This window comes from Trachemys scripta, chromosome 1, assembly GCF_013100865.1.
Source record: "Trachemys scripta elegans isolate TJP31775 chromosome 1, CAS_Tse_1.0, whole genome shotgun sequence".
Taxonomy (NCBI): Eukaryota; Metazoa; Chordata; order Testudines; family Emydidae; genus Trachemys; species Trachemys scripta.
The window spans coordinates 96,006,556-96,025,325 of NC_048298.1; the positions used below are offsets into that span (position 1 = coordinate 96,006,556).

The 18,770-nt window shown below is 41.8% G+C and overlaps 1 protein-coding gene across 3 annotated transcripts in view; it reads right to left on the reverse strand.

Annotated features, from left to right (window-relative positions):
- Positions 1–4,948: 4,948 nt before the first annotated feature.
- The window catches only part of RFX4 (regulatory factor X4), a 129,744-nt gene continuing 115,922 nt past the window's right edge, over positions 4,949–18,770 (reverse strand). For all 3 annotated transcript variants that reach the window (XM_034778210.1, XM_034778200.1, XM_034778191.1), the window contains one exon: positions 4,949–6,388. In XM_034778210.1, coding sequence (XP_034634101.1) covers positions 6,116–6,388 — 273 coding nt within the window. In that variant the 3' untranslated portion in view covers positions 4,949–6,115. The remainder of the gene's footprint in view (positions 6,389–18,770) is intronic.

Below are 18,770 nucleotides of genomic sequence, written 5' to 3' on the forward strand. Positions count from 1 at the left end.
AAAACACTTAAAACTTGAACAGTATTTTACCTATTCAGAACATTTTATAAAATGCACTGTCCAGATTTCAGAAAATTGCCTATTTTGAAATCAACAATAAAAAATTGCTTCAGAGGGGTCTGCTACTTATCTCCCTCAGGAGGAATTTACTTATTCAACACAGACCCCTTTCCTGACTCCCAGGAGTGCTCTCTCACTTAGAAAGCTTGAAGAATACTTATCTCTTGCTCTCAAATATTTGATTGCATAGCTGAATATATCCTGAGGCCAGGGCATTAGCAATTACTAATGGACCTCCAAATAGAAACACTCCTGAACATCTTGCGCATGTGTGTATGAGTAATCCAGATCCAAATCTGGATCTGAATTTTCTGATTAGGGCCTCAATCCATAGTGGGCTGAACTGGAACCCAAAATCAGAACATCATCCAACCTTTGGGACATAGAGGAACAAAATCCAAGCCTAAACACTAATCTGATTTTTTTTTTTTTACTCAAACATATCATTATAGTACCTTCTGAAAGAAATGAAGCAAAAATAATCCTATGGTAGTTTTTTTTAATCTACATACCATATAATAAAGTACAAACCTGCCCAGACCTCTCTCTCTCCAAAATAATAAAACAAATTATTGACATACCTTTTTATTAAAACCTAAAAGATAGACTCTAGAAAACAGTCACTGGCACTTCGAAGGCACATTGTCATTTATCATCTGTGCATTTGAGTTTACACCTTAGGTAGCATATGAAAGATTAGGATTTCAATGAAAGGCGAACAGAATAAATTGCATCTTCCCCCAAAGAGCTGCTAGACCTTTTCAGAGGGCGCATTCCATGAGCTCTTCCCGTGTTTGTCACTTTATCTAAACCTTCCAAAGCAGTGTCTGCCCCTGAATTTCATGGGCTTCAGGGTCAGTCACAACAGAATTGTGAGGCTGGGGAGGTCAGAGGCCATTTTTGTCAAAGGGCAGTGACCCTAGCAGCAAGAGATAGCCTGACAAAAAATTGGATTCATTCTAGTGAAAGTAGTTCTCACTGCTCTTCCCCCGCTGAGTCTTTTTTCTACCTGGTAATGAAAATCCTGCAAAGTTGTAGTGGGGTTTCACTCCAGAATGACAAAATCACCATTTTGAAAATGCATTTGTAGTGGTCTCAGGGGGAAAAAAGCACAGTGGACTTCCCCAGAGACATTTGTATAGTTGCACTTTACTTAAAATTTGTGGCTACCAAATCACAACAGTTTTAGTGCCATGGTCAAGGAGCTCAGGTGGGCAGGCAGGGGCGGTCACTGAGTCGTCTAAACATCTGCTCTGTAATAATTCCTAGAATTACAGGTTCAAATCCCTATAGAAACAATTCTGCCTTTCATCCTTCTAAATGACACAAAATGAGTGTGTGTGTTCTGGGGGAGACCTTCGAAACTAAGGTCCTATCTAATCTGTGTAGTCATTAAAGATCCTGGGGCTCTTTTCATAAGAGCAGATGTTTGCTGTGGTGTCTTTGACCAAAAGTCCCTCTCCCCAACACTGATGTGCTATATGCTGGCTGGCTGCAGTCCTCCATCCCAGAGATGGTTGCATTAGGGTTACCATATTTAAAAAATAAAAAAAGAGGACACTCCACGGGTCCTAGCCCTGCCCCTTTCCACACCCCGGCCCCGCCCCTTTCCCACCCCCGACCCCGCCCCAACTCCGCCCTTTCCCCGCCCCTTCCCCAAAGTCTCTGCCCTAACTCCCCCTTCTCCCTCCCAGCCACGTGAAAAGGGCTGCCTGAGCGCTACCGGCTTTACGGTTTGCCGGGCAGCCTCCAGACCCCGCGCCCCCGGCTGGGCGCTTCCCCTCCTGGGCTCCAGCTGCGCTGGGGAAGCACCGGCCGGGGGCGCAGGGTCTGGGGGCTGCCCGGCAAACCGTGAAGCCGGTAGCGCTCGGGCAGCCCTTTTTGCGTGGCTGGGAGTGGGAGGGAGGAGGGGGCGGAGTTAGGGCGGGGTTGGGGCNTGCTCCTCCCCTGACTCAGTCTTCAGCTCTGTTTAAGAGCCGAAGTCTGAGTCCGGGGAGGAGCAGAGCAGCTGGAGCCGGAGAGGAGAAGTGCACGGCCGGGGGCGCAGGGTCCGGAGGCATAGGGGCTGCCCGAAGCCCGAGTGCTACCGGCTTCATGGTTTGCCGGGCAGCCTCCAGACCCTGTGCCCCTGGCTGGGCGCTTCCCCAGACTCAGACTTCGGCTCTGTTTAAGAGCCAAACTGCCTGAGCCAGCGCACCAGCTTCGGGCAGCCCCCATGCCTCCGGACTCCAGCCGCCGGCTGGGCACTTCTTCTCCCCGGCTCCAGCTGCTCTGCTCCGGCGGCGCAGGGTCCAGGGGGCTGCCCAAAGCCGGTAGCGCTGGCTCGGGCAGCTTGGCTCTTAAACAGAGCTGAAGACTGAGTCAGGGGAGGAGCAGAGCAGCTGGAGCCCAGGAGAGGAAGTGCCCGGCCGGTATTTTTCCCGGACATTTTCGGCTTTTTGGCAATTCCCCCCGGACGGGGGTTTGATTGCCAAAAAGCCGGACATGTCTGGGAAAAACCGGACATAGGGTAACCCTAGTTGCATTTCAGTGGTACTATATATGATTTCTATCTCTCCACCCACATAGGTTTTCATGTGGCTCCCATCATCATGGTATCTGAACACATCCCCCAAATTCTAAAATGTGTGTGTACACATAAGGATATATTTCTGTTTCACTTCCTTCCAGTCAGCAGGGATTAGGCTTTGTTTATTAATTTTAACCTGCTGTTTTTGTGGAAAGGCAGATAAGTGGATTTTGTACTTTGCTTAGAAGCTGAGGCTCAGGTCAATCTCTTCCAAGAGTCCAATCCAGATTCTAGCGCTAGCGGCGGAGAAAGCTCCATTCTGCCCACATGAGCCTCACTCTTAAGGCAGACTGTTTTGGTGATTTGCAGTTGTTGTGCCAGGTCAGAATCAGCAGTCCATTGGGTAACTTAGGCACTCCTCTGTAAGGGACATTGAAAAGACCAAAACCTTGAATTTGACGAAGTATTTCATGGAGGGTCAGTGAACAGAATGGATCACAGGTGGGCCCTGCTTGGCTAAGCAGATGGGCTGCTTGCTGTTCAATGATTTGAGAGCTTTTAGGAGAAAAGGCAAATTTTATTTCTCTGGCAGCATTTGCTTTCCCTATGAGTTGCAGTGCATTGATTACAGTCTGGCTGTAGGTACATATTTCTATGCATTTTATATTTAACAATTTCAATGCCTTGATTAAACAAACACAGAAGGAACACCGAAATCAGGACCTTGATCCAAACCAAATACTTCAAAACTGTAGCTGCTAAAGCTTAGCTACTTATAAACTTCACCATACATTTTAACTATGTGATATTTTGACATTTTTTGTAGAGATACCTTGAATTACAACAAAGGAGGATTTGATACATTGAGCCCGATTCTCAGTTGCCCTGCACCATTTGTAGTCATTTACACCAGTGCAAAATGACTGTAGATTGAGTGTAAAACAATACCATTTGATCTGGTAGAATTTTGCCTCCGCTTTTCTCTTGGTGTAACCACACAATGGAGAACCAGAGCCAGATTTTTAAAGATATTTAGGCACTTAAAGATGCAGATGGGCACCCAGCGGGATTTTCAAAAGTGCTGGTGTTATTGAAAATTTCACTAGGTGCCTATCTGCAGCCTTAAGTGCCTAAATACCCTTAACAATCTAGCTGACAGGCTCATTATTTGTAATTAGCAAAAACTCATTTCATGCAAATTTTCAACTCAATTCTACAGTCAATGTGTACCCCTGTCAAAGGGTTGGCCACCTCCCAAGTGCTCCCTCGTGGCCTGAGATGGCTCTATGGAGGCCTGCCTCACTTTCCTCTTCATTCAGGGCCTTTTATAAAGTCCACACTGTCCAGATATTCAAAACATTCCTCTTCTGGGGTCCCATTTATTAAGTCCTGCACAAAATCTTTCATAGCCGAACTCAAACCTGCAAAGATTTCATCCCAGTTCAGCTTGGTCCTGCCCTTGGTCACTGAGGGTCTGACTTCTCTTTAAAGTTAATTTCTTTTGCTCTTGTCCAAAGCTGGGCATAGCCCCCCCCCGTCTGAGTGTCTATCTCCCTTTCAGAGTTCAAACGCTCCATCGTTCCTCCCTGAGGGTCTGTCTTCCTGCTTTCCCAGTACCGCTTGCCTGGAGTTTGGCCTTCTCCACAGGCCTTTCCCCTGCACACACAGAGCCCTGCAGGAGCCATTTTATTCCCTGCAGTATTCATAGGCATATGCCAACAACCATCACCCACTGTCTCCCACTTTATAAGGCCCAGGTGCTTTCCCTTGTGCCCAGTTGATCCTGCTCCCTCTGAAAGAGGCCAGTCACCCTGTAATAACCCCATTGCCCTAAACAGGACATTGGGTGTGCATGGATTGAACATTTGGCCCCTTTATTCACTGTTCTAAGAAAACAAAGGCTTTGTTTTTCCAGCACTATTTGACATCGGCCTTGTTATAAAAGTAATATTTATATAGAGACAAATCTTGCTTTCCTCCAATGCAATTACTTGCTTCCCTTCCATCAGTACGATTACTTGAGTGAACTATGTCACCAGATTTTGGCTTGTATATGGCTCCAATCCAGCAATGCATTAAGCACATTTGTAACTTTAAGCAACCCAGCAATCTCATTTAAGACAATAAGACTATTTAGGAGCTTAAAGTTTCACACATTCTTAAGTGCTTTGCTGGATAAGGGCATACTCCACCACATTTAAGATTTGTTTAAAGAGTTGTCAGCCTGTGAAGGTCACGGTGTACAAATAAATTAAAATAAAATATATTTAGTTTCAAAAACTTTTTTTTATCTGAGTGTGAAAATCCTTCATATATCTTGCACAACTGTACAAATAATATTTATTTCCATTTTAGCCATAAACATGGTTATCATCACACTGGGTGTTATCAAAGATTTTATTTACATAACAATTACTAAAATGCCCGATGTCATATTTCCATTTATTTATTTCTTACCCATAGGGTAATAGGTCCACCATAATTGCTTGGTGCATTTTATAATACAGAAGAAAAACCTATGTTAATAAATTCTAACAAAAACTCACAAATACCTACAAATCTCACAGAAAATGTCTACTAAAAATTCTCCCAAAAATACAATACATTTTCCCACACATACACATTACAGAATAAGTTCAAAGGCACAGCTTTGAATTATTATTTTTTTGTAGACGCATATTGAGTTGTCATCTTGTGAAGGAATCAGAAGAGCAGTTTTCATACCTGTCGATAGGTAATGAAATGAATAATTTGTTTTGTATTGTCACTTTTACATAATTGCTTAGTATCATCATATTTAACATATGTGGCTCTGAATCCAACACCTTACCAGTCGCAAAATCCCTTCTTAACCGTGATGTTACTGACCAGAGCTGTTGCATTTAACCAGATTGTGCAAACTTAATACAAATACATATATAATAAGAACCACAGTCAACTTAAGGCAGTGTATCATTCAATGCTACATGTCTTTCTTTTGTAAGGATAACACTTATTTGATCAACGGAAAGGTGCATCAATGTACAAAATTATGTGTAAACTGAAGCCTATAACAACACATACCATTTAAGGAGCCTAAAAAAGGAATTTATGACAACAAGTAATGACTTGACAGAATGTCTCTAAAGAACCCAGTAGAGGTGCCAGAGCTTTGTTATGGTCAACTTTTTGTCTTTATCTCAAATTATAAATAGATTTATCTATAACATCTTTCCTTAAAGACTAATTAACATTTGTCAATGGGGAGGGAAAGGGAATGGCTCAGTGAAAGTGACATCATAACAGGGCCAGACCACACGACAGAAGAAAAAAAAAGGCACAGCTTGGCCAATATAATGCTCTATAGTAACAGTTAAATCTTGTTACAGAAACACTCCGTCACACTGGTCTGCAGTATGTCCAGATTATGAACTAAAATTATCTGTCCAGGATCGATTCTATCTTCAAGTCCGTTAACGAATGTTCAGATAAAGTCCCATGTAATAGCCAGATATAAAGTTTTTCTGTCTTTATTAAATATAGGGGCTCGTGCCATACCAGACATTTTCACTTAGCCCATCCTGTAGTGGCTTCTCCATTGATGTAGGCAAAGCCAGGAAAGTGTTGCATGTGCTCATATTCAGAATTCCTGCGTGTTGTCAAGGGCGTGTACATGTCACTAGAGTTTCCATATCTTGTGGAGTGCATGGATGGACTGGTGTAGCACGTGTTTGCTGATGGGACTTCCGGCCAGCGAGGAGTTACAGGGGCTGGATGCAGTCTTGGTGTACTGCTCATCAAACAGGGCTCCATCCTGGATGTCGGGCTGTTAAAAGGGTACTTAGAAATAAAAACACATTTTAAAAATGTTAAACACACACATTAAAAAAAAGTTAGAACAGGCAATAGCATACATGTTGCCTTTGTAGTAAGAACTATTCTTAAGGAGCTGTAAAGGTCATCAGTAAATTCATAATGGTAAATATTCTTAGCAATACACTTTCTTTTTTATATATATAACATTTATAGTGTGCCACATGAGATGTTCTACAGACTGTTAACTGAGAGCTAAAGAAAAACAAATGTTGAAACATCAGATTTTAAAGGGCCTAATTCTTCATTGCCCTACACCTTGTGTGGTCATTTACAGCAAGGCAAAGTGAGTGTTATACTCTACCCTTCTGATTCAACTACACTAGGTGCAGGGCTTTGGAGATCAGGCTCAAAGACAGGAAGTGATTAGATGGAGGAGCTTAGATGGAAGAGAATGGGGAACAGATTGCCCAGCAATGCATGTTTTAATTATACCAAGGCTGAGGTTTGAAGAGGTCAGTAACTTTCATAATGGGAAATTATAAATAAAAGTCTGTCCCCCACTTGGTTCTGGTAGATGTATAACAACATTTGACAGACTGGGCATGAAAGTGGAAGAGGAATACAAAATGGTGGTGAATCATGTGGTGGGGACAGAAAGGAACTCATGAGTGGAGGAGTGGAGCAAGTAGGTGGGCAGCAGGTGGACAGAAAGACAGAGAGGGACGATAGTACCACTTGTGGGAGGCCATTGTGAATTTTAAAGAGAATGAAGGAAATTGTAATTAATTAGTTTCAGAGATGAAGAGGAAGCCAATGAAGGGGATAGAAAATGAGAGACTATGGTACTATTTCCTGGAGAAAAGGGAGCATAAGTATTATTAATCCAAAATAGCCTATAGATTATGGAGAGTTGTGGGTTGTATGGTGATGGAAGATGGGGAAAACTATTTGGAAGATGAGTAGGTATTGCTGGAAAGAAGGAAAAATTTAAATGCAGGATTACCATTGATAGCCAAACCCCCTCCATATTTAGAGGCAAGGAGTTTTTCTATTGTAAATGGGGGATAGACTCACTGAGTGGAGAGAACCTATAGTTTAATGATCAGGTCTAAGCCACCTGAGGGATCTCAAAGTCATCATCCAGAAGGAGGTAAGGATTGCATAGTAACAGATCTGATGTTCTGGAGAGAGTCAGGTGGTGGTTTAGTGCCACATGCATTGTCTTGACAGAGATAGGGATAGTGCAGAGGAGGACTAGAAGAGGGGCAGACTCCTAAGGCAGCAGCATAGGTTGGTGAGGAAGATGAAGACTAAGCAGAAAGTGGATGAACTTGCTTTGTGATGGAGGTCAGCATTTGGGACTGGAGGCCTTTGAAGAAGGGAGATTTAGTTGTTTTAATGGAAAGCAAAACTGGGGGGAAAAGGGAAAGAAGAGAGAGGGTATTATGGATAAGAACTGGTACTAAATACAAAAGAATATGGGAATAGACATACCAGGGTAGGCAGCAGAAGAATGGACAGTGATAAGTGAAGTCTTGAGATAAAGAGAGAGGAAAAATAGTAGAAAGTTACACAGGGAGATGAGAGGTTTCTCAGCCTTAACCAGACCATTTTCTACTCATGAATGCTATGCCATTACTCAGCAATGACAGCCAAAGCCATAGCAACTCTCTATAAGAGACTTTTAGTGAACATTCAAAGTGTTCAAGTTTTATTCACACATATGTTCAGGTAAAGTGCATTTTAAAGTTGCATGCACTAATATTCTCTGAAACTGAATTTAAAAGGCCCTGATCCTGCAAACTGATCTATATGAGTGGACCCTTATGCCCATATGGAGTCCCACTGAAGTCAGTGGGGCTCTGCATAGGGGCAGGGTCATCCCACAGGGGTCAGGTAGCAGGATTGGAGCCTAAATTTGCACATGTGAATATCTGCACCAGAAGTGCTTGTCTGGCCTATTCAATCAGGGGACAAACTAAACCATGTGACTTATTTAATCTATCACATCAACAGAGTTTATATTTCAAAGGTTGAGTATTAAATACTAATGTTTGCAATTAATCCACAGAATAAGAAATGGTTTGCAAACAGATCATTAAATTCAAACATCAAATACATTCAGCAAAACAATAACTGTTGCAAGATAGTCCACAAGCAAAAAAATAACCCAAATTTGTCACAATTCGAATCAAGAAACTTATTATCCAATAAACAGCAGGTCTTAAAATGTCATGCTTCCTGCTCATTCTACTGCAGTCCCAAGAGGAAAGATAAAAGGACCTTTAGAAAAAGGCGGTCTGTCCCCTTTAAATGTTTACAAGCCTGTCTCCCAGCCTCTGCAGAGAGGAGCCAAGGTCTGTCCACCTAGAAGGGAACTAACTGGTAAATCCGGAAATCCCTTTCTGTGAAAAACATCAAATTTTTTTAAAAAATTATCCCAATCTGAAAATTTTCCACAAACGAGAAATTCCATTTTGGGAGAACTGAAATGGAATTTTTCAGCTTGCCGGCTGCCCACCTGGAAGACTCTTATCCATTTTACTTTCTGCAGGCAGGCAGCTGGAGAGTTCAATTTTCCCTGCCAGAAAAATAATTTTCTTTAGCAAAATGCAAGTTTTCCCACAAAACAATTTGATTTTGCAAAAAGGGCTTTTTCTGTGAGCAAATCATTCAGGCTTGGTCTACACTAAACCCCCAAATCGAACTAAGGTACGCAACTTCAGCTACGTGAATAACGTAGCTGAAGTTCGAAGTACCTTAGTTCGAACTTACCTCGGTCCACACGCGGCAGGCAGGCTCCCCCGTCGACTCCGCGGTACTCCTCTCGCCGAGCTGGAGTACCGCAGTCGACTGCGAGCACTTCCGGGTTCGACTTATCACGTCCAGACAAGACGCGATAAGTCGAACCCAGAAGTTCGATTGCCAGCCGCCGAACTAGCGGCTGGGTATAGACGTACCCTCAGATGGAAAATTCCTGACTAGCTCTGCTAACTGGAGAGCTTCTACAAAGAGGTGGGATGGTGAGTTATGAAAAAGAATCTTTCTACACTCCGGCTGTCTAAAGGGACAGCTGGAAACAGGAGAACAGAGGATGATATCTGCCTCCTGCTAAGGGGAAGACAGGCTGAAGGCAGGACAGAAGGGAAGAGAGCAGTTTGCCCTCTATAGCTGGCAGGCAGCAAACAAGTCATGGTCCCTGTAGTGATATGTGTAATAATTTTGAGTAGGGGTATATTAGGAGGGAAAGAGGGACACTTTTCTGTTGTAAGATGCTTTTTATGGCAGCAGTTTGAAGCTAAATCCCGGGAAGACGGATTAGTTAGCAGAGGGCAGGTGAAGAGGTCAAAGATGCATGATGCATTCATTCAACACATGGCTTGTCACTTTATCACATGGCTCTCATCTCCACACATGTAGCATATTATATTTTCCTGTACAATGTTTGACAGGAAAACTCAGTGGTGCTTTGCCATTGACTTCAATGGGGCGTTATTTCATCCTAAAGGCCTTGATTTTCAGAAATGCTGAGTACCTAGAGCTTTCATTGAGGACAATGAGAACTACAGGTGCTCAACACCAATGAAAATCAAGTCTTGAAATTTTACATTAAGGGACTTAAGGCCACAGAGGGAGTCAGTCTCTGAATCAGGCTTAGAATTTAGGACCATGGCAGTCTACTTGAATTGGGTAGCTAATCTGGTTGGTGAAGGTTAGAGATTTTTAGAGCAATCTGTCAAAGAAATTATAAATATTTAAGTAAAATCTAAGTAGTTCCAGGTAAAGTTTAATAACTTTTCATATCTTTAAAGTGTCAGGTGAATAACTCTGTGGAAGAGCCTTCTCATTAATATGCTCAAGAACTAAGTCTTCTTGGACCACAAAGGCAATATTTGAAATGGGAAGGTGAAATCCCTCTGAAATTCATTCAGTCAATCATATGGGGATGCTAGGAAATATAGACCACCTCTGCCATATGTCCAGCTGTACAAATGTGCTGCCGTAGAGTACAGTCAAACAATACTTTGTAACTAAGGCCCTTCATTTTCAGTTTCTATTTTGTTTAAAATTTCCCAGGAATGTCAGTGTTTATTACAAAAATTTAAAAATGGGCAAAAATCAGTGCAGAAGATTAACTTCACAGTTTTCTGGGTAAATATTGAGATTATTATTGGGGGATGTGAGGCTAAAAAAAAGCAACAAATAGAGAAAAGTCAGAGTATTGAAAGTAAAGCAGCTTAATGCTGTAGTTTATTTGATGAACTGTACATTAACAGTATATACCCATATGCACGTGCATGCATATATGTGTGTGTCTTCCACTGCATTGCCTTACTTTAACAGACAGCCTCTCATTCACCCCAGACTAATCTATTATTAAAATAAACACATCTACCTAATGTAATATAACAATCAGTATTGTCATGTACTTGTGTGGTCCAAAATTTGAATGAAAATAGAACAATAGCTTTTGTAAAGCCTTGGAATTTTTCAGTAAAAATCAGTAAAAAATTAAAACAAAGGGCCTTATCTGTAGCCTAGTGTCCAATTTAACCTGTTGGCTAGGGCTGTTCAGAGGAGGTCATTAAATCAACCGCAATGTCCCACTCTATAGTGGCCAAAGCTGTGAGCTGTTCTCCTTCCTAGCCTCAGAAGCCCCTGACGAGCAATGTTCACAAATTGTCCTGTTACCAGGTGCAAGGATAAGGATGAACCATTTGCAAAAAGGGAAAAGCTTCAGGGATAATTTAAACGAAAAATGTGTATTCTCCAGAGGCCCACAGAGTGAAGGTTGGTCTGAACTGGAGATAAACCGGGAAAATACTATATTGGCCTAATCAAGATCTCGTCTTATAAACATTGTGATTGATTTATTTCTTAATTCACATTAGAATTTAATGTTAACTTGGAGTTTCATTACATTTGGAGCCAGTGTTCCAGCTTAAAAAAATCTTTTCTTCCTGATGTTCTAAACAACTTTCCCTCTTGCTAATCAGACTAGAACATTCTGTTATCCTGACATGCTACAATTTCCTGCTTGAAGCTGTGAGGCAAAGGCTGGGATTCAAAGCCAGGGCTTGACCTCCTTGCATGAACTGAGAATGAGGACTTTACACACTCCAGGAGAAGCTCTCTCTGTGATGTATAGCAGGCTTCTAAAATTTCAACAAGGGAAACCTAATGGTCTCTAGGGAAACTGACTGGTCTCTAGGGAATCCTCATAGGTTCTCCAGGTTATGCCATGTCATTATTATATGAGGGAGTCACACAATGCAGTTCACTTGGCAGGTAGAGTAAATGAACATATCAAAAAGATGCCCTTTTTGGATTTAAGCTTTGGCCTATGGAGCAAACTCCATAATGCATTGAAAGGGAGAGCTAATCTGCCTTCCCACTTTCAGTTAATATGCCACAGTGAGGCTTACCCAAGAGCAAGGGCTAATGACTGAGTATAAGGGGACAGGATACAGTGTGCTGCTTTTCTGTTTAGTCAAATACCTCAGATGCAGCTGTGTTTATGAATGTGTCACGAATATAAAAAGAATAATTGCCTGAAAATAATATGGAATCCAAATATCTACTATTTTACAATAAATTCTGTTATGACTGAATCCAACATGGAAAGTTTTGTAATGGTAGGTCAGCTAATTGCAAATGAGTCAGTGACTTCTTTTTCCCTACAGTGAAGAGACCATTGAAAGACAATATTTTTAAAGTACCCATTGGCCCCTGCCTGACTATTAACTCAACCAATGAAGCATCTATTCAGCCTTGTTGGAGTGTCCAAAGCATAGCCATCTGCGCGGATGCCTGCCCAGGCTGCCTGAATCACCTTTCACACTTTACATCCGGTTTAATGAAGAGTGCTTAAGCATGCTGAACTCAAAACACTGGGGCCTAGTGATCTTTGCCAGATATAAAGGCGACATTTGTTGGAGGGCTCTTGACAGGAAATTACTATTTTCTGGGTCAACTCACACTTGCTGCTACCACTGCTGTTTAAACTAGACAAGAAACACTAACCCCTTTAAGTTTGGATGACTTTAAGCTGATTATTGTTAAGGCCTTTCCCCAAAAATTTTAAATTAACTCAATTTCTTTTAGTATTATTTTAGAAAATACTATGTTAAGTGTCTTCTCCCACCAATGGAGTCTGAGTTCCTTCAGAGCAAGGCTAAAGAATAATCTCTTTATCCTTACCCTTTAGCAAGCCGGTTGATTATGCAAGGAGGTGAAAGGTGTCTCTGTCCAAATAGCAAAATATTTTCCTTATGAATGCAGCTCTAACTTTATACTGCATTAGCTCACACTTTTGAACAGCATTGGAAGTCATTATTATATACATTATCTTTAGGATTCACAAGTACCTAGTCAAAAGTTATATCTGTATTAACGAACTGGTTACAAATGAACTTTGTGGAAAGTTGTACAGTAAAATCTCACAAATTTAATAATGAAAGCCATTTATGTATCGGTTGTTTCTTTCTAACCTTTAATTTGACTCTTTTCTGTACAAAGCTAGGTTTGGTGTGTCTTGGCCCCTCACAGATGTAGGGTAAGTGATTTCGGCACTTCTGAAAATGGGACTTAGGGACTTTGAACATTTTTACCAATGCTTATTTTTTAAAATGTCATTTTCTGCTTTCCAATAGAAGTACGTGATTATTTCAGTTGAATACATAACAGTCTGATGGACAGTTATGAAATTATATCTTCTAGAACAATAATTCAAGTTTCTTAAATGGGATTTGGACATATTGGTCCTTATTTATTCTTAATGTCATTACTATCTATAAGGAAAAACTGACTGATTCTAATGGGTGTTACAGTTTCCAGGATTATAAAGTGGTTATTGGGGGATGAGGACATATGGAAAAGGGAAGGCTATTGTGTAAGGATATAGTACACATGGGGTGAGGTTCTCACCCCTTCTCCAGCCCCATTAAGGCAGGCAAAAAGGGCTAGGGTGGTATAAAGGGGCTCTAAAAACACTAGTTCCAGGTGGAGGAGAACTCACCTGGTGCAAGCACCGCAAATAGAGAGGAGTAAGACTGTCTTCCATGGCCTCCCCCACCCCCCCAAACCTGGCCTAGGGACATGTCAGTGGTTGTGAGGGGAATGTCAGAGGCAGGGCTGCTCATGCATTGCTGCGGCCCATAGGGCAGGCCCGCAAAGCTACTGTAACTTAGACAAGACTTCAGGACTAAGTTATGTTGGGGGCCTCTCCAGTCCCTGGAACAGCCCAGTGTCAGCAAAGTGCAAACGAGGCTTAAAGCAACCTTAGCCTCTGTCGTCAACCCCACGGTGCGAGTTCTGTGCTGTGCTTTTTAGAAGTGCAATCCCAAACTTCACACAGGGAGCATAGTAGTATTAGAGTTACCAGGGCTACCAGTATATCCCACACCACAGTGAGCATTAGCAGGAGCGAAGAGGTGATTTATGAGAAGGTACACAGGTAAACATGCACATGTGCTGTCTAGCAGAAGGTGTGTCCAGTCACATATACCCACAGATATGTGGGTTATAATCCTATTTCATTAGTAGACCTCCAGGCACTTTGCTGCCCACATTAAACTCACGCAATAAACTAAACTACTGCCATATTGGATTTCCAAAGGAATTGTGGCTTTAAACAGATAACCTCAATAAATACCGCATCTGTAGAGCTCCAGTCATCACTGTGCTCTGAACAAAACATGTACTGCCCCAAATTGCTGTCACTGTAAACACAACGTGGAGATCAAAGCCTAGCATTACCACTTGTCCTGAAACTCATGGGACAACATTTTTCATGGTCTGTCTCATGTTCTGAGTGCTGGCATGGCAATGTTTGTGTAATCCACTATTCAGTGCGTGTTGTTTTCCCTCTCTGCCTAATCCATGAAGATCTATAGAACATATGACTTTGCTTCAGCTTCTAACTATGAGAAGTAGGCCCCAATTCTGGAACATATTGCTATTCAGTACAACACTTAAACACATGCTTAAGTGCTGTCCTAAATAGGAATGGTCTTAAGCAGTTGCGTAAGTGCTTTTTATGCATCAGGGCCTCAGTCCTTTACCTCTAGCTATAGAGGCTTATGCTCTTGGCTCTGGTGGTCCCAGGTTCGAGAGGATTGTCATTATATTTACATGACATTTTCTTTGGACAGTGAAACTAGAGAGGTGAGTTGTGCATTCTGTCTCCAGTCAGAGTCACTTCCTAGTTCTTGTACATTAATGCAATGCTATTGTGTTTGGGTTTCCACATCACATCGGAAAGTTTAAATCAATCAATAAATGTCTGCCTTGGAGATGAACGTATTGTGTCATATGTTCAGTTACTAGAAATTTTAAAATATTAAAAACAAATATGGTTTCATGTTCATGAAAACACAGCTCTTCATATTAAGATAAGTATAGTGAAAGTACTTGGTGTTTTACAAAACAAAAAAATGTTGGGGCTTAAATTACTCAGTGTCCAGTGAAGTAGCAAACAGTTTCTGGAGTCTGAGAAGGGAGAAGATGGGTGTCTAGAAAGAAAGTGGAAGAATACTTTAACTGAATGATACACTCAGTCATAGTCTGCTCAGGGTAAAGTTCATCTATTTCTCATGCCAAAAGTTTTGATCAAAACTCAGCGGACTTTGGTCAACACAGATTGGCTAGGCAGTGACATTATGAATAAAATATACATCTCATCACGGTGCCATGGATTGTTAGTGGAAATGCTCAGAAGTTCTTTGACAAAATTGTTGCCAATAACCTATTAATATGAGGTAACACCAGCAGCATCTGGTTCAGCTAAAACTATGTAGGTGGGTAATTTACGAAGTATAACCTGCAATACACAGGTGTTTATGTATAAACATTACACACTTCGCTAGTTGCAGGAGCCACATATGATCATATGGAGGTCTGCATTATTGCCTAGAAAATGGGATAGTAGTTAGAAAATTCACACAGTAGATCATTTCACATTGATGCACCGTGCTCTGGCTGGTGAGCCAGACCTGGTGTGCTAAATCCGAGCAATTATAAATAGGAAGCAGCTGCTCTGAGAACTATCAGCAGATGCCACCAGAAGGCAAATGGATTTAAAAAATATTCAGGCTAAGATTAAGATACATTTAGAGAGATTCTGCATAAAGGACCCAATCTAATTCCAATTTAAGTCAATAAAAAGACCCCATTGACTTTAGTGGGAATTGGAGCAAGCTGATGATGCGGAGAGGAGCCAGCGAGAGACTGAAGCCAGCGCAGCAGCTGCAGAAAGTAGTTCAACCAGGAGCCCATAGCTACTGATGATGGCATTAGTAGAACTGTGTGGGAAGCGGTTTTCCTAGCCCAGGAATATTTTCAAGATTTTGGAAATGTTTTCTATTCTGCATCGAGATGAAACCGAAACCTTCTAAAGTTATTTGATAAAAAAGAGAGAGAGGTGAGACACAGACACGACTTGCTCCAAATCAAGCAGATCAGGGACTTGAACTCATGTCTCCCAGATGCAGGCCTGCTGACAGCAATTCCGGGCCGCGGGGCCCAGGGTGGAAGTGATGAAGCCGTCACTTCTGGGACCGACCCGTCACTTCTGGGAACGACCGCACTGGCCAATTCCGCTGGCCCCCCTAAAGCGCGGGGCCTGGAGCAGTTGTGTACACCTAGGAGACCTGAGGCCTGCCCAGGCGATTTAAAAGGGCCTACGGCTCCCGGCTGCCACCGCGGTAGTGGTGGCAGCCAGGGGCCTCTGGGCCCTTTTAAATGACCGAGGCCCCTGGGCAATTGCTCCCTTTATCCCCCCTGGTCGGCGGGCCTGCCCAGGTGAGTACCCAAACCACCCGGCTATTGGCTATCTTGGGTGGCTCTCCCTCCCGTCCCCTCCCCGCCTGCCATCCTGGACCTGAGAAACCTTCCCGACAAAGTTTTGTCAAAACTGTCCCTTTCCTACAAACTATTTTGGTTTTGACAAATTGGCATTTTCCAACAAAAAAACATTTTGTCAAAAAAGTCTCCACCAGCTCTAGTCGTCAGATTGCTTTCTGCAGTTTTCCCTCTGAACATTCACTCCACTGTGTTGATTGGCTGTTTGCTTCAATCCCCACTCTTCCTTTGTCTTTCAATCTAACTAATCCCCTCCTAACATAAGCCCATCAAAACGATTTACATAATAAAACAAAAGCAACAAAAATATCCTGGGACTAATGTGATGTTTGCAGCCATCACACTGTTCACTCTGCTTGCATGTTACCCTTTTCCCTGCTCCTTTGTTTGATTTGTTCACTTGGACTAATGGTTCTCAACCTGCATCCCATGGGCCACTTGCGGCCCAATCAGCACACAGCTGCAGCCATGTGACATCCTCAGTGCCATACAGGTAGTATATATATTTTTTTGTGGATGCGGCCCACATAACACATAGAGAGCTGCATATGCTGCCCACAACGGTAAATAGGTTGAGAACCACTGACTTAGATGGTAAGCTCTTTAGGGCAGGGACTGTCTCTTATGTTTGTACAGGGCCTAGTGCAATGAGACCCAGTTCTTGATGGGCTCCTAGGCACTACTGTAATAAACATGGTAAGTAGTACACTAAATAATGCTCAACTACGCTTTTCTATTTAAACCAAATGTGGACTGTGGAAAAATATTTCTTTCGAAAAGAAAAACACTGGTAAATATATGCCACTTGACAGAAAAGCCCATGCAGACTGATGGAACCATCTTCACCCCGGCATAAATGGGTGCAGCTACCCTGACTTCAGTGGAATTGTGTCTGCATAGGGCCCTGCAAATTTGTCCCATTTTGTTTTGATTTTGCAAAGTCATGACTTCTGCTCTATGATTCCTAGCAGCAGGTTCCCCTTACAAATGCTTCCACTAGAAAAAAAATGTGGCTTCATAATATCTCTTTTAGCTTTTCAGTGCAGAACACATAATTAAGTTGTTATGCATTAGGGTGACTAATAAAATGACAACATTTATCAGTGCAGAGATTTTACAGCATTCCATTAAACTTTAAAAAAAACACCTTGATTTCAGCCAATGTTAAAACTCTTGGAAGCATTCTTGCATCTTTGGGTGCAGTTTATAGCTCCTTTAAATGTAAAATTAGCACATGAATAGGGTTTTGCTGACTACATTCTGCATTAAAAAAAAATCTCAGTTTACAAGCAGCGTAAGAAAGAACATACTAAATTCAAGCTGAGGTAACTGCTCTGAAATATGATCAATTAAGACACATCTGCTTGTTCTATTTTGTTCTAGAATGTTCAAGAGCTGAAGGAGGCAGAAAAGCTATTTGAAACCTGGACTTGAAGAGACAGTCTACTTCAGCAACAATGCTTGCAAAAGAAATCTCCCTCAAAATGGTTGCATGATTTTAATTTTTTTATGTGTATATGTTGCCTTAACCATGAAATTAGTGTGCACTCAATGTAGTTATCTCTATTGTTATTTGCATAACGTATGCTATCTATTTTTGACATTGCAGACTGTCACAAGAGGATAAGAAATTTGAGTAAGGGACAAAATTTCTAAACAAAAGCAACAGCCAAACACTCTATTATACACACAGACACATGTTCTTAGATAATTTCTAAGCCAGTGCATGTGTCCTTAGATCACATATTTAGATTGTTTTTCATGCAATTGTTATTATATATTTTTCTGCAATTAATAACAGTGAGATAGAAAACTGATTTCCAAAGGTTTGTTGCAGAATATAAAAATACATACTGTAGTGAAAAACGGATACATACAAACTTGTCTTACACTACTAAACTTAAATATCCCTCATTCGTCTTACTGTAGATATAGCTGTTGCACTAAAGGTTAGAGTTTCTACCCAGCACCTGGCATAATTGTCTGGGCCAGGTGCTTGGAAGATGCATAGGAAATTGTGGGAGGAATCTCTTCACACAGGCCACTGAGTCATGGTCAAGCTGTTAGTAATACCTACCTCTTATGCAGCACTTTTCATTCATATATCTCAGAGTGCTTTACAGAGTATCATTATCCTTATTTTACAGAAGGGGAAACTGGGACACTGAGAGGGGAAGTGATTTGCCCAAGTTGACCCAGCAGGCAAGTGGCAGAGCCAGGAATAGAATCCAGGTTTCCTGTGTCCCAGGCCAATGTTCTATTCATTAGGACATACTGCATCCTCCATGTTTCAGAGTAGCAGCCGTGTTAGTCTGTATCCGCAAAAAGAAGAACAGGAGTACTTGTGGCACCTTAGAGACTAACAAATTTATTAGAGCATAAGCTTTCGTGGACTACAGCCCACTTCTTCGGATGCATATAGAATTCCTCAATATATGTTCCATTCTATATGCATCCGAAGAAGTGGGCTGTAGTCCACGAAAGCTTATGCTCTAATAAATTTGTTAGTCTCTAAGGTGCCACAAGTACTCCTGTTCTTCTTTTT